This window comes from Acanthochromis polyacanthus, chromosome 9, assembly GCF_021347895.1.
Source record: "Acanthochromis polyacanthus isolate Apoly-LR-REF ecotype Palm Island chromosome 9, KAUST_Apoly_ChrSc, whole genome shotgun sequence".
NCBI lineage: Eukaryota > Metazoa > Chordata > Actinopteri > Pomacentridae > Acanthochromis > Acanthochromis polyacanthus.
The window spans coordinates 32,117,100-32,131,590 of record NC_067121.1 but is presented as its reverse complement, the minus strand read 5'-3'; the positions used below and the strand labels follow the sequence as shown (position 1 = coordinate 32,131,590).

Sequence of the window (14,491 nt, the reverse complement as noted above, 5' to 3'; positions counted from 1 at the left end):
TGTCTCAGCCTCTCACAGGACAGCATCTGGGCCTGTTACAAGTGCTTCAGCTTGTGGATCTGACACCATGAAATGATTCTTAATTCACTCTTAAAAGCTCTTTGCTGAGAGATTGAAAACGGATCCGGTATGCATCCGGGGCACAGAAAACAAAGCTCTGTGGATCCATTTAAAAAAGGCAGTAAACTATAATGGAATCAGTCAACATTTGTCCTTTTTATTGTGGTCAGGCCTCACAAGCCGGTTGTAGTCAACACATGATGGCGTAGTGAACACTAGGTGGCAGTAACGACCAAACTACAGCAGCTTTTGGACCATAGTTTGTGGTTATCTGTTAAAAAAGGGGGTGTCCATGTTTTGCAAAAGACCAGCACCACAGTCCTTAATATTGTTTTGTATGAGAGGAAAAAGTAGTAATATTACCTCCATGTCCAATAAAGCTGCCTCATTAATAATGTAAATTCTACTCTGAAGGTGCTGGAAAGTCTTTACATGTCCTGTGCATTCATGCAGCTGATGGAGCTGCTATTAAGATGAAGACCAACATACAAAGTGGCACAGTGGACCCCCGTGGTTCCCCTCAGACTCTACTGCCCCTGACCTTACCTTACAGAGAAAGGACATGTTAGACTGGGTATCCAGTGACATCAACATCCATCCAACACCTCTCCCTCTCTGTCTCGCTCTCTCTCCCTGAACCCTTCCCTTTATCCCCTGCCAAACATCCTGTTTCCTGAGGTATCTGGGCCAACAGGAGAGTGGGTCTCCAGGTCAGAGAGTTTAGAGTCTTAAGAATATAGGTGGGCCTGTTTTTAGACCAGCGGCAGAGAGTCAACGCTGGCCTGTCCACCTACAACAGAGGCAGCGTGAAAACGAGCCCCTGGAGGATTCCTCGGAGCTTGATGGGGTCATTCCAGGAATTATTTATTGAGTCGGAGATGCTAATGAGATGCTTTCAAGGGCATAAATCTTAAAGAGGCTCCTCTGCTAAGTGTAATGAGTGTGTTTCCATTTCAAGCAGCCACAGAATACAGCCCTGTAAGTGATGGGCCCTGTGGTCAGAAAACATTCGGAGCAGAACCATTTGTTAGCTGAGAGTAGGACTGAAAAAGAATTACATTCAAGAAAATTCTCAAAAACTATTCCAGCAGAGTGCCATGAGTATTGCTGTTTTTGTTTTTGACATTTGGTACCCAGCTAGTAGGCAGTGCTTCCACAACATTGTCTAACATGATATGCAATACAATTTTTAATAATGTTTTAAAGAATTTTTCAATATAATGTTCAAAGAATGTTTTGAGAGCATGTATCATTTGAAATAATGTTCCTGTAAGGTTAAAAGTAACCAGTAGCATGCAGAGGATGTTTTGAGATGTTGTCAGGGTCACAGATTCTGCTACATGATCAAATTTCATCAAGAATGTTCCACAATGCTGCGTGACATGAAAGGAAGGAAGTTCACAAAAGCAATATTCAGAAAAGGATTTACGTTTGGGAATAATGGTGTAAAAATGCTATAACCACATATTTTTAGAATGTCTTTGGAAAATGTTATCTGACCTTTCAGAAGAAAATTCTGGTAAGAAAAAAAAGACCTTCTGCTGAAAGCATTTACTTGAACTTTGCAGAACATTTTTAGATACAAAAAAATATTTTCAATGAGGTGTGAAGTACACACAGAATAGAAGTTACAGGACAGTACCTGATTCATCATGAGCATGAATAAATAAGCACACTGCTCAAGTGAAACTGTAATTTGTGAGCACGTGCGTGTGTGCATGCCTTTGTCTGTGTGGACACGTGTATTTATTTATGATTGTATGTGCATTTCAAATGTGAGACAGATGGTCATGTGCTGGTGGAGAACAGATTATTGGCTTCAGGTCAGTGGGAGGCCAGGAAGAGCAGCTATTAACATGTTGGTCTCCATGCACCGGTCCATCACTGCACTGAATCTTCCATTAGTCATGATTCACTGCAGCACTGTATTGTTTGGACAGGATGCTGCTGTCTGAGCTCACAAAATGACCTTAGTGCGTCCGGTATGAGCTGTACCAGAACATGAGCTGCTGTTGGAAGTAAGGTCACTGTTTTCTTTTCAGCGATGAGAAGTCAGACGCCAACAGAGACGCAGCTGTTTGGATTCAAATTTGTCTCCAAGGAAGGAATCCGGTTGTCATTTTGTCTTCTTTCAAATGGCATTCCAAGGCCTCTGAGATCATTAGAAATATGCAAGCTCCTGCCATTCAAGATGGTCTGAATTGTTCAAAGCCTTTCATGGCACCAGTGGTTGGGGGAAAAAATGTGCTGACTAGACATTTATCAGAATTTTCCGCTTTCAAGCTAGTTTAATGGCATAGCTGCTAAATCTTAGCCTGGCTTGCAGTACAGTGGAAGGAGCCCGTTGTTAAACTGTCATCTATGAGGGAAAAACAGCGGCCCCATTACATAACACACCTTCAAAACAGTCATACTGAGCAGCACAGACACACACGTGCACACAGATGGAACAGGAGTTGGTAGAGTAGGTAGAAAAAGATTTACTGAAACGGTTGAATGTACGTATTAGAGACACTGGAATTCCATAAACCTATACTTTAAAACAACATGTCTGGAAGGCGACACTTCGTGAGGATGTTGTATTAGAATTACAATGTGCCGGTATTCAATTAGTGCCACACTGTGTACTTAGATGATGTAATGCAGCAAAGGACAAAGACATGGATATTAGTTGGGGACGGTTTACAAGAAATTTCAGGTGGATATCCATATTTTTCATATTTGAAATCTTAACACATACACCAAGTGTCTCCATGTAAATAAGCAAGTTTTATATATATATATGGCACCTTTAAAGAGCAAATGTGCTTCATAATAAAATACTAAACTGCACAGAAGCGACAGAGCAACAGACATTAAATGCAGAGAACCAGATAAAGACATGTGGGGAGATGAAAACAAATAAGTCTTGAGCTGCTTTGTGAAAGCTTTCACAGCTTCCACAGTCAAATGGAGAAAGTTCCACAGTTTCTGAGCTACAGCCTCAAAAGCAAAGTCACTTTTTGTCTTGATCCCAGACTGAGGAACAACCGGCAAACTAGAATCAGAGGAACCCAGATCCCCACTGTTATCATGTGGCTGCAGTAGCGCTTTAAAATGAAAGAATGTAAATCATCTTTGGTCTCAAGCCAGTGTACAGAAATCAGCATTCTGGATCTCTTGTAAGTGGTTCAGGTGTGTGATATGCTAATGCTACAGTAACAACAACAGCAGCAGCAGCAGCAGCAATAGGGCCTTACTTTGTAATAAGAGCATACACAGCAAAATCATAGTTTCTTACCCTTCCGGTTGTCTGTAGGGTAGGGGTGTCAAACATGTGGCCTGTGGGCCAAAACTGGCCCTCCAGAGGCTCCAATCTGGCCTAGGGGAAGACTTTGTAAAGTGTAAAAATTACCGAGAAGACATGAACTGCAAATTATAAATTTGTAAAACCATAAATGTAAAATCATTTCTAGACCATGACGATTTGTTTTGATCATAAAGTAAAATACTAGATTGTTCATTGCTCTTTTGTCATTTTGTGTCTCGTTTTTTGATTTCTTTTGTCTGTTTTTTGTCTTTTGTCTCATGTTTTTGTCGTTTTGTTTCTGGTTTTTGCTGTTTTGTGTTTCCCATACGTCTCGCTTGTGTTTTTTTGCCTTAATTTTCTCATGTTGTGTTCTGCGTTATTCGCAATTTGCGTGTTGTTTTTTGATGTTTTGTGATTCCTTTTTGTCTTGTCTTTTTTGTCTATTTTTTCTTGTTTTGTCCAATTTTCAATATAACTTTATTTATATCGTGCCAATTACGATTAAAATAGTCTCAAGCTGTTTGACAGAACCAATATGTTCCTTAATTGTCATTTTTTGTCTCATTTGTGTCCAATTTTTTGTCGCTTTGTAACCTTTTTGTGGAATTTTATTGCCTCTTCTATGTTTCACTTGTGTCAGCATCTGACCAATGTTAAGCAACGGCTCACCCAGCTCTTCTGCATTCATAACAGAGCTCAGTCATTCTCTTAGATACTATTCGTTGGTTCAAGAAACAGTCAAAATAGTCCTTCTCAAAATGCTGACCGTTTGAAGTTTGATTTTCAAAATATGTCTGCTAGCAATTGAGTTAACGCCACAAAATAAACATTTGAACACATGCAGTAACATCGCTGGTGTTCTGTGCTTTGCCCCCCCAAACCTTACCTGAAGCTTTTGCTGGAGTTTTTTTGGGAAAAAAAATGCCCTAATATCCATTGTGATGGTCGGCCTACAAACAACACATTGATAAAACAATGATATGGCACCAGTGTGAAATTACAATAGCCTTTTTTCACCTTCATGTTTGGCATGCCATAAGCATTGCTTGCTTCATTTTGTGATTTGCGAGGCTAAACGAGTAAAATTCGCTAGCTCGAAAGCAAGCTAGCTAGCTGGATTGTTTGTTTAGACAACTCAGGCTTATAAATGCAGATTTCACGGACAAACTTGTGAGTTCACTTCAGGGTATAAATACCAAGTAAATGTTGCAGTCACCTGCAGTTGCTGGCTCTGTTGACTAGCCTGTCAATCTCTCTGTCCGATCCATCACACGCACACAGGGGTGGGAGCAGCATTCAGCGCAGCGGCAGAGTAGAGGGGAACTTGCGCTCTCTTAATGGTTCAAACCATTATTCAAAGGGGGGGTCAAATTAGGGAGAGCTTTGCCAGATTTTACATTTGGTTTGAAACGGTAAAATAAATAACACTGTTAATAATTATTACAGCATTTATTATAAACATAAATAAATAACGCCCAATAATTCTAGGGGTGCTTACAAAAAATTAAGGGGTGCTCAAGCACCCCTGAAAATGGTCTAGCTCCGCCCCTGATTTAATCTGAATCTGTAAATGTTAGCATGCTACATAACTGCTAACCCAATGAACGATGAGTTTAAAATGTCTAATGTTGTACAAATACATTTACAGTAAGGCTAAGGAGTCTTAGACTCCTACAGTATACCTGATAAGCAGAATTAAAAAGGCTGCCTCACTGCTGTAGACTCAGTTGGTTCTTTTCTGTTTGGATGTGTCATAGTTTGTGTTTTCATAAAGGACACTCTGGAGCCGTGCCAGTCTGTCTCTATCAGTAATGAGAGCCTCTGGTGTAACACCTGTAAGACCAAACAACACCTACTGTACTGCTGCGAGGCTTCATGTGTGTAGGCGTGTGATCGCTGTGATTATACCCCACAGTCCCAGCAGACAGACATTTTTAATGCGTTAACCCTCGTGTCGTCCTGCAGGTTGAAACTGACTCGTTTAAAGTTTGAAAATGTGGGGAAAAATATATATTTTCACATTGAAACTTCTGATGTCCACATTTTCAATATTTTTGGGAAATCTTTGAACATTTTTTGGTGGAAAAAAAGAAATGTTAAAAGCGTTTCTTAAGAAAATTCACAAAAAAAATCTACCAAAATCCAGCGAAATTCACTGGATTTTAGTTGATTTTTTGTGAATGTGAATGTGAATGCAATCACCTTAGATATTTTTAGGATTTTTTGGAAAGATTTTTACTCATTTTTTGAAATATTTACAAGAATTTTCTTGCCACATTTGGGGGATTTTTTAAAATAAAACTTTTAAGGGAAAATTTGAAGGAATTATTGGAATTTTCTTCCTGAAGGTTTTGCAAATTTTCAAAAATTTGGGGAATTCTTTTGCTGAATTTTTGGATTTTTTTCAGACAAGGAAACAATATTTTTTGGTGCCTGTAAATGATGACAACAGGAGGGTTAAAAAACACACACACACACACATCTCGCCAACCCCCCTGGGCCTTTGTAGTGAACACTATACTACAGATCTACATGCCGAAATTGTTATTTTCATCATATTGCCTTAATTCTTACTAATAAACAAACATACCCTGACTCATTTGTGCTTGGCCAAATCACATCATAACACATAGAAAGGGTCCAGATTGTGTCACTTTCCTTCTCTGGCTCTTAAACTTCAGCACAAACACACTTTCAGACAAACAGAGTTCAGGCTCATGCTCTGTTTACCTCAGAGCACTGAGTCATGTTAAAACGCCCCCAAATGTTGAGGTGGGAGGCTGTGCTCGAGGTTGTTAAACCGCTGAGCTCTCAACACTGCTCTGAGGACCGCTTGCCTCACGTCTACGTTACGCTTTACATCAACAAGCCAGACAGGCAGCCATGTAAACACACGTTATGCAACGCTTCACACCTGTAAATGCAAGTCTGGCGGGCCAATGATTTCTTCTGTGTGGGTGTTGCTCAAATTAGCCATTTATTGACTGGAAAAAGATGCTGTCATTGTTTTAATGGCTGTGTAAGAGAGCTGGCACTTCATTTGCTACCAAGCCCACTTTCTTTCTGTTATAAATCAATATTCAAACTGCAGAGGCCTGCTGTCTAAACATCTCTGATGGGGAGTATTCCATTTTCCATGTGTCCTGATTCAGCAATCACACTGTTTCTCTCATTCATTTTGTTTTTCTAGCATGGTGCCAGTGTCTCCAGCAGCCCTGCTCTCTGCTCTTTTTCCTGTTGCGTAATATTATGTAATTCATAGTCAAGCACATACAGCAGTAAGCCATCTCTTTAGAATTAATACAGGAAAAACTGTTCTGCCAAGGGTTCTGGGATTGTATTTTCAAAGGGCTTTTTTAAAATAGCTGCCAATAATAACTATGATGTCTAATATTTTTCTCCTCTTTCGTCAGAGTGTAGCTGGTGTTTGTGGGAGGAATAAGCAGTCATGCACATAAAGGACTCTAAAAGGTTTTTACTTTGGATGCTGGAAAAATAGTTTTTTTCCTTTGGACATAACTGCACCAATCAGACACCACATTGAAGCCCGCTGACAGGTGAAAAACATTAATCATCTCATTAAAATGCAATGATCTGCTGGGAAACTTTGGGTCTTGGCATTTCTATGGATGTCACATTTCGTGCATCAATGACTCAACCCTCCTGTTATCTTCATTTATGTGCACCAAAAATATTGATTCCTTGATTCCAAAAATTCTGCTAAAAAATCCCCAAATTTCTGAAAATTTGCAAAACCTTCAGAAAATTTCAATAATTCCTTAAAGGTTTCCCCTAAAAGTTTTATTTCCAAAAAATCCCCCAAATTTGGCAAGAAAATCCTTACAAATATTTTCAAAAAATGAGATAACTCTTCCAAAAAAACCTAAAAATCTCTAAAATGATTACATATATATATATATATATATATATATATATATATATATATATATATATATCAGTAAAACTTCTGTTTTCTTTAAAAACATTCACCAAAAAAAAATCAACCAAAATCCAGCGAATTTCGAAGAAACATTTTTTTTCATCAAAAAATGTTGAAAAACTTTTCAAAAATGTTGAAAATGTGGACATAAGAAGTTTCACTGTGAATATATATTTTTTTCCCCACATTTTTCAAACTTTAAAAGGAGTCGATTTTGACCTGCAGGCCAACAGGAGGATTAAACATTGCGGCAGCCCAGGGACATCTCCTCATTGCCACAAAACTCAAGATGATGCACCTGACTGCACTGCAAAAATGATTGAAGGGCGACTCGAGAAACTTGACCAAGAGCCCAAATATTGACCTGACCTCCAAACTCCCCAGATTCTATTTCGATTCAGTATTTGTGGGATTCACCAGAGTCAAACTGCTGGTGCTGGAAAATGTAGCCAGAGTAGTAGTGCAGTTCATTTAGTGGCGCTTGAGGCTAGCTCGAAAAGCGATTCAACCCCTATAGAGCCCTATGTTAAAACCCCCAAACTGTACAACAGAAGTAAGCATGTTTACAACCTGGTACAAAAAGTTGTTATGATCTGTGCAGCTCATTTCCCACGTCATGACAACTGTACAGAAATAATTTTTACTCAATTCAGTTAAATTAAGGCACAAATTCTGTATAATTAAGATTGTGGCTGTTAGTGGGGTCATGCATGACCCACCTGAGATTCACTCAAGTGCCACTGTGTTGCACAATTTTGGATTAGCTGGGAGATAAGAACAGTCAGACACTTCAAAGATTGCCAGGGCCGGAGCGATTAGACTGAGCTTCAAATCTGCTTTTCAGGAAACCTATAGGTAACACCACAGCGGTCCACAGTCTATGACGGATTAAACCCAATCCTCGGAGGCTGCACTCTGCAAACCTCAGGATGTAATGGATCCACTGCTAACAAGACACCACAGGACCCCTCCAAAGGTCCCACATCCATGGCCTGACAGGTAGCTGCTTTTGTAGAACAAGGGTTTGAATTACTCGCTCGCTTTCTATTTACTACACTGAGCTAAATCTTGTGGTTGTGTCTTCATATTGGACAGCCATGAGAGCACTAATCCTCTCATCTCATGATTAAGTGATTAACCTTATTTCCCAAAATGTCAAACCATTTCTTGAATAATCCCATCTGAATCCTGTTTTTCTGCCCATCCTATCAAATCACTCTTCATAACTAAAAGCCCATAGGCTTTTCCTTGAATTATGCTCAGACATATCCTTCAGCTGCCATTCCTCAACATGGTAGAAATGCAAGATACCATTTCGCAACACCGTTTAGCTCCACATCCCTTCCTTAAAGGCATAAAGACTCCAACTGGAAACCCTGGGACTACCTGTTTCCCCCCTGTGTGGTGTCTTTATGCAAAACCAAAGTGAAATGCTGCAGGCTGGAACTTTGTTTCCAACAGATAGACATGAGCACGGTGTATATTTTCCCATTTGCTCTCCACTATTTGCAAAAGTGTGGAACTATTTGACCCTGAACTTAAACCGTGAGCCATAGAAAAATTGGAGGGGTTGCAAGACTTTACAGATAAGATAGAAAAAGAATATTCAAGTTATTGTTCTTAAATTCAATTTAATATTTAAAACCTTCAAGCAAAACCATTCAAGCTAAGACCATTTCCTTCTGAGGCAGTATTTTACTGGCCTCTTAAATCCAACTGAATGATGGAGAATCACTGAGAACTGTTTCAGTGCAGCTAAACATTATTTTGAATTGAGACAACTTTATTTTATATAGAAGTAAACATATGGAAGTTTTGAAATATCGAAGCTGTCGTATGCCCTTCCAATTTTGGAGAGATCTATGTAAAAAAAATGATGCACAAAACACATTCCAATGTGATGGAGCCTTTTAAATGCTTTTTTTTTTTTTATCTTGGGTCTGAATATTTTACTCTGCAGCAGCACAGCATAGTCAGACAGTGTGGAATAAAGCTACTTATATGGAAATTAAAGTAAAATTTGGTGTTTAGGAGTCACCACATACATAGAAAGTCACATAAAAATAGGCTTTGCTGCATGGAAGCCCACTACCTCACTCACTACTGTAACACACTGTGAGTTTACATTACAATCCTTAGCTGAAGATGTGCATGTTGAGCACTTCAGCAGACAAACGCCGAGGTCCCCAGTAGAGCTGCTTCGGCATACAGCATGATCGCCTGTGGAAGCGGTTATGTGCTCCTTGTGTCTTCTGTTAGGGGCCTACAGAGGAGCTGGTGCCAGCTTCTTTACAGGACACCTGAGTCGTTATGTTACATAAGAAAAATACACCTCAGTGGTAAAAACACTGCAGAGGACCAGTGACTTTCCATGGGCTGTAAAGCAGACAGGTTAACTAGGCAGCAGATTGATCATGTGGGACCAAACACAGATGTTCGTTTTGGGCTCTTGTTTGGGGGGAAAACTGGTTCTTCATTGGTTATTCACATGAAATATTATTTAGGAGTCATGGAGGGCATTAAGAAAAAACTGAGAGGAATGGCTACCAGTTTATCACAGAAACGTGAGGCTTTTAGTCCCTTGGAGACCACAATGATGTTTTTGTACACCTACAACAGGCGTACTTGTGCTTAACTCCCTCGGTGATGTATTTACCATTTCCTCTTGCTTTCTAACACGGGGCCAGATCAAGTTCCAGACTTATCACGTGAAGACAGCAGACACACAGGTGGGCTTCATGCTGCTGAAAGCCAGATGGGATCATGTTGATGATAAAAAAGGGTTATTTCCCCCTATAAAGTGTCTTTTTTCAAACTTTAAATTCAGTTTTTGAATACTTCTTCAGTACTGTGTAGTTCCAAACACAGCAAACTAAGATGCTGGTTTTGCCAAAGCACCACTCTGCCTGCAGTAAATACACCCTCACTGACCATTAGCGGGGCAGTAATGATTTTAAGTCTCTGTATTTATTGGCACATTGATTTTGTCGAAATTATGGGATTTGGTAGGAAGAAAGAAAAAGTCGCCACACCACATCTCCATTCCTCGCCAGACTGCCTCCTGTGCCAGACATCCTGCCCATCTGCAGTGGAGGCAGAAACATACCAGCGGGTCTTCAGTTCTTCTGAAGAGCCAGCTTGCCCAAATACTTTCTGAGTTTACTGTTTATCACACAGTGGTTTAATAGCAAAACTATCAGTCGCAGAGGAAGTAAACAGCTTCACAACGGACAGCTGCTAGACATATAAAAAGATGCTGAGACATACCAACCGCCAGGACATGAAAGAATGAAAGAGTTCTTCCCAGGAGGATCAAACTCTGTGCTTTTCCACTGATACTGTGTGATTGTTTATCCCTCTCGGTGCACCTCACGCTACCAAGAGCAAAAAAAAAAAAGAAAAAAAAAAAGAAAAAAAGAGAAGAAACACATGGAGCTGTGCATAAACACTCCACACCCCCTGGCTGTTTCATTCCCTGCCACGCTCCTTGTCCCCTCCCTCTCCCTGACACTTAACTGTATAAATATCCTAGTGGCATTGCTGGGATTCAGACACTGACCTGCACTGACCGGGGACACTCAGGTGGGAAGAGCTTAGGAAAGAAAACCAGGGAGAAACATTTAAACAGGAGAAGAGGAAGACAAACGACTGCATCTCTGCTAATTCCCCAAACTAGTCAGATCCTCCAGAATGTGGTTCAGAGCGTCCCTCCTCTGTTTGTCCTGCTTTGCTCTGTTCAGCCACATCCAGGCCCAAGATCGAGCCTCCCTCCACCGCTCCAAAGACTCGACCGGACGCTGCCAGTACACCTTCACGGTGGTTTCACCAGAAGAGTCCACTTGCCCCGGCAGCAGCACAAAACCAGAGATAGATGGAGTCCTGTCCCGGCTCACCCTGCTGGAAGCTTTGGTCAGCCGGGTGATAGCAGGACAGGACGGAGGCACCAGTAGCGGGGTCGGGCCTAAAGACGAGGAGGGTCTCCAGGAGGCTTACTCCCAGGTTACAGAGGAAAGGAACCAGCTGCAGCAGGACAAGGAGCGTCTGAATACGCAGGTTCAGGATCTGCAAAGGAAGCTGGCGGAGCTGAGGCAGGAGGCAGAGAGCCTCAGGCAGAATCCCTGCCAGCAGACACACACCTCAGGGGGAGCTCAGCAGGAAAACAGGCCTGCTAGTGGTATGTACATCAGCAAGTGAAGGCAAAACACATGCACATCACAACCCAAACAGACTACTTGCTCCCACTAACCACTAAAATGTGCTATTTGCTAATAGGGAACAACATTTAAATGGAAAGTTAAACGTGGTAACTGCTGCCATTCTCTCTTTCTGAGAAGATAAATGTCTTTGACTTGGGCTATGAAAAGTCTCCAGAGGCAGCAGGTCAGGTTGGAGTTCACTGTCCCAGACTGAGTAACGCGAAGGAAAAATTACTCTCTCTCCTTCTACTACGGAATTTCTTTGCAGCTGTTAGTTGAAGACATCATACAGGTTGCAACTGTCGACTGCGGCCACCTTAAATCATCCCATAGATCCTATGAGTCGCCTCAAATTATCCTACAGGTTACCACCTCTGAACCCTGCTCCTATTTACTTCTTTGAATTAAGTCTGCGAGCATGTTCAGGCCTTCTCTCCTGCTAATATGTACATGAAAGAGACAACTGTTGCAGGATAAAGATATGTCAGGACTCCCTGATTTGGTTAAGATTAGATATTGTTTAGTCAGACGTGTCTGAGCAGATAAGTTGTCTCCATGTAAAGTTGTAGTCTAAATCTGGCAATCTTCCCAACCCAATATATACCCAAAAGTGGAAGAGAATCCTCAGAATTGATGCTGGCAATGCTCACGTGAACGTGCTGCTTTGTTGTATGAATTCTCCTGAGCCATCTGAGTCTCCAGAGTGTCTTTGTGTCTGCTTCATCATCCTCTCTCCACATCCCAGAAATTCCACAGCAAGTAAGAGGACAGGAATTTACAATACGACCTCTTCTTTTATGGCTTTGTCACTCACGCTCGTCTGTTTATGTGATCAATCTCAGGGTTATAGCAGAAGCCTGCTGCGCTCTGAGGGAAATAAATGAGGCACTGAGACTTTGACGTTCACTGTGGCCACGTGTTTTGTTACATTCTGCCATGTTTTACTTAAAATTCCTGCTCGGTGAGTGCTTTCTTTCCTCACAAAATTTCTCCTCTGTTCTTCCAGATCCTGCATATGATTTGGGGAGTGGTGGATATCAGGAGATGAAGGCTGAGGTGACGGAGGTTCCTGCATCCCACCTCCTTCCTGATGGCAATCACAACTTCACAGGTAGTGATTTCTACTGAAGTCAATGTAGCTGCTGAAATCAACCTCGTATTAACGCAAATAGATGCCTTTGAGAGCTGTATCTTGAAGTCTAAGTTCTTCTTCAGGTTGTGGAGAGCTGCTGTCAGTGGCAGAGCCTGTGATGCACAGAAAGGCTGATGGCATTACAGGGAAGTATGGAGTCTGGCTGCAGGATCCCGAGGCTCAGGGCCCTCATTACACCAACAAGACTGTGTGGCGCCTCGATGCAGTGGGTAAAGATGTGCGTCAGCTCTTTGTATACGAAGACATGGATCAGTTCACCAAAGGCTTCCCGATGAAGGTCCTGGTTCTGCCAGAGCCTGTGGAGAGCACAGGAGCAACCCTGTACCAAGGCTCCTTCTACTACCAGCTCAGGCGCAGCCGTACGCTGATCCGGTACGATTTGGCCTCTGAGAGCGTGGCGTCACGCATCGACCTGCCTAACGCCGGGTTCCGTGGCCAGCACCCGTACTCCTGGGGCGGCTACACCGACATCGACCTGGCTGTGGACGAACAGGGCCTGTGGGCCATCTACAGCACCAGCAAAGCAAAGGGCGCGATTGTGATTTCCCAGCTAGACCCCAAGAGCCTGGAGGTGAAGAAGAGCTGGGAGACCAACATCAGGAAGAACACGGTGGCCAACGCTTTCATGGTGTGTGGACGCTTGTACACGGTGGCCAGCTACACGGCACCCAACACCACCATCAACTACGTGTTTGACACAGCGACCAGCGTGGGAAAAGCTGTGTCCGTGCCCTTCAAGAACAAGTACCGCTACAACAGCATGGTGGACTACAACCACGCCCAGAGGAAGCTGTTCGCCTGGGACAACTACCACATGGTCACCTATGACGTCAGACTGGGCAGAGCCAGCAGCTGAAGATGACTGCTGCTTACAGGACTGTGCTGATGCAAGAACAAGAAAAAGAGATGAAATGCGTAATTATTTCAGTTGGTCAGATTATTGCAAGACTGTCATATCTGTGTGTTTTAGAACTACAAAATCATTTTTTTAATTAATATTGTAAATAAGATATGTGATGACAAGAAATATTCATAAAACAGATTTGTGTTGCTGTATGATAAGAGTCCGTGCTGATCTCAGTAATTCTAAACTGTAACCATGATGCAATGGCCGAATAATTTTTGTAATCTGTTAATAAATGTTCGTGTTATTTAAGTTCTCAATAAAATGTTGAAAAAGTAACATACTTTTGCTTGTTTGTGTCACTGGGTTAATAATAAAAATAATATTACACTACCTGATAAACTCACAATGACAATGTGAAGTTCAAAAGTGACAGAGGCACACTAGGTATCAAAAATATTAAATTCTAGAGGTTGATTAAGCTTATTTGGATGACACCAAAACAGAGAATTTCTCCAAAACATTGTTCCAACAGACTTAGTATCCTACTTAATGCTTTATCATTTCATAAATATGGCCCGACTAGACCACATGAGGGCACCAAATGTAGCACAAAGCATCAAACAATACCTACTAAATGCACAAGGCTGAATAATAAAAACTGCATATGAGCCACTGAGCTTGTGGCAGGTCTGTAGCAAAAGTCTCCAACCTTTGACCCTGTGTGTCAACACTTGACCCAGAAATGTGTGTGAGACTCAACTGTTTAGAATCAAGGTAAGAAAGAGAATCAGCTTGGACCTACAGATTCATTTACAGGCAGCACCATTAAAGAGGAATTTTCCTACTCGAGGCAAGCCATTTAGTGGAAAGTTTGCGATCTGAGAAAAGAGAGAGAGCCAGCAGTGTTAGTCCATATTGTTTAAAAGGAGAACATCCTACAACAACCAGAATGCTTTGCAGCATTTTCCATCCAAGTCTGCTCCTCTGACAGCTGCTATTGAACAGG

At 41.6% G+C, this 14,491-nt stretch overlaps 1 protein-coding gene across 1 annotated transcript; it reads left to right on the top strand.

The window, feature by feature from the left end:
• Positions 1-8,840: 8,840 nt before the first annotated feature.
• LOC110950726 (myocilin-like) lies at positions 8,841-13,821 on the top strand. Its single transcript, XM_022193473.2, has 3 exons — positions 8,841-11,463; positions 12,492-12,596; positions 12,701-13,821. Exons 1-3 carry the CDS (start codon positions 10,980-10,982, stop codon positions 13,492-13,494), a joined length of 1,383 nt encoding a protein of 460 aa, XP_022049165.2. The 5' UTR covers positions 8,841-10,979; the 3' UTR covers positions 13,495-13,821.
• Positions 13,822-14,491: the final 670 nt, after the last annotated feature.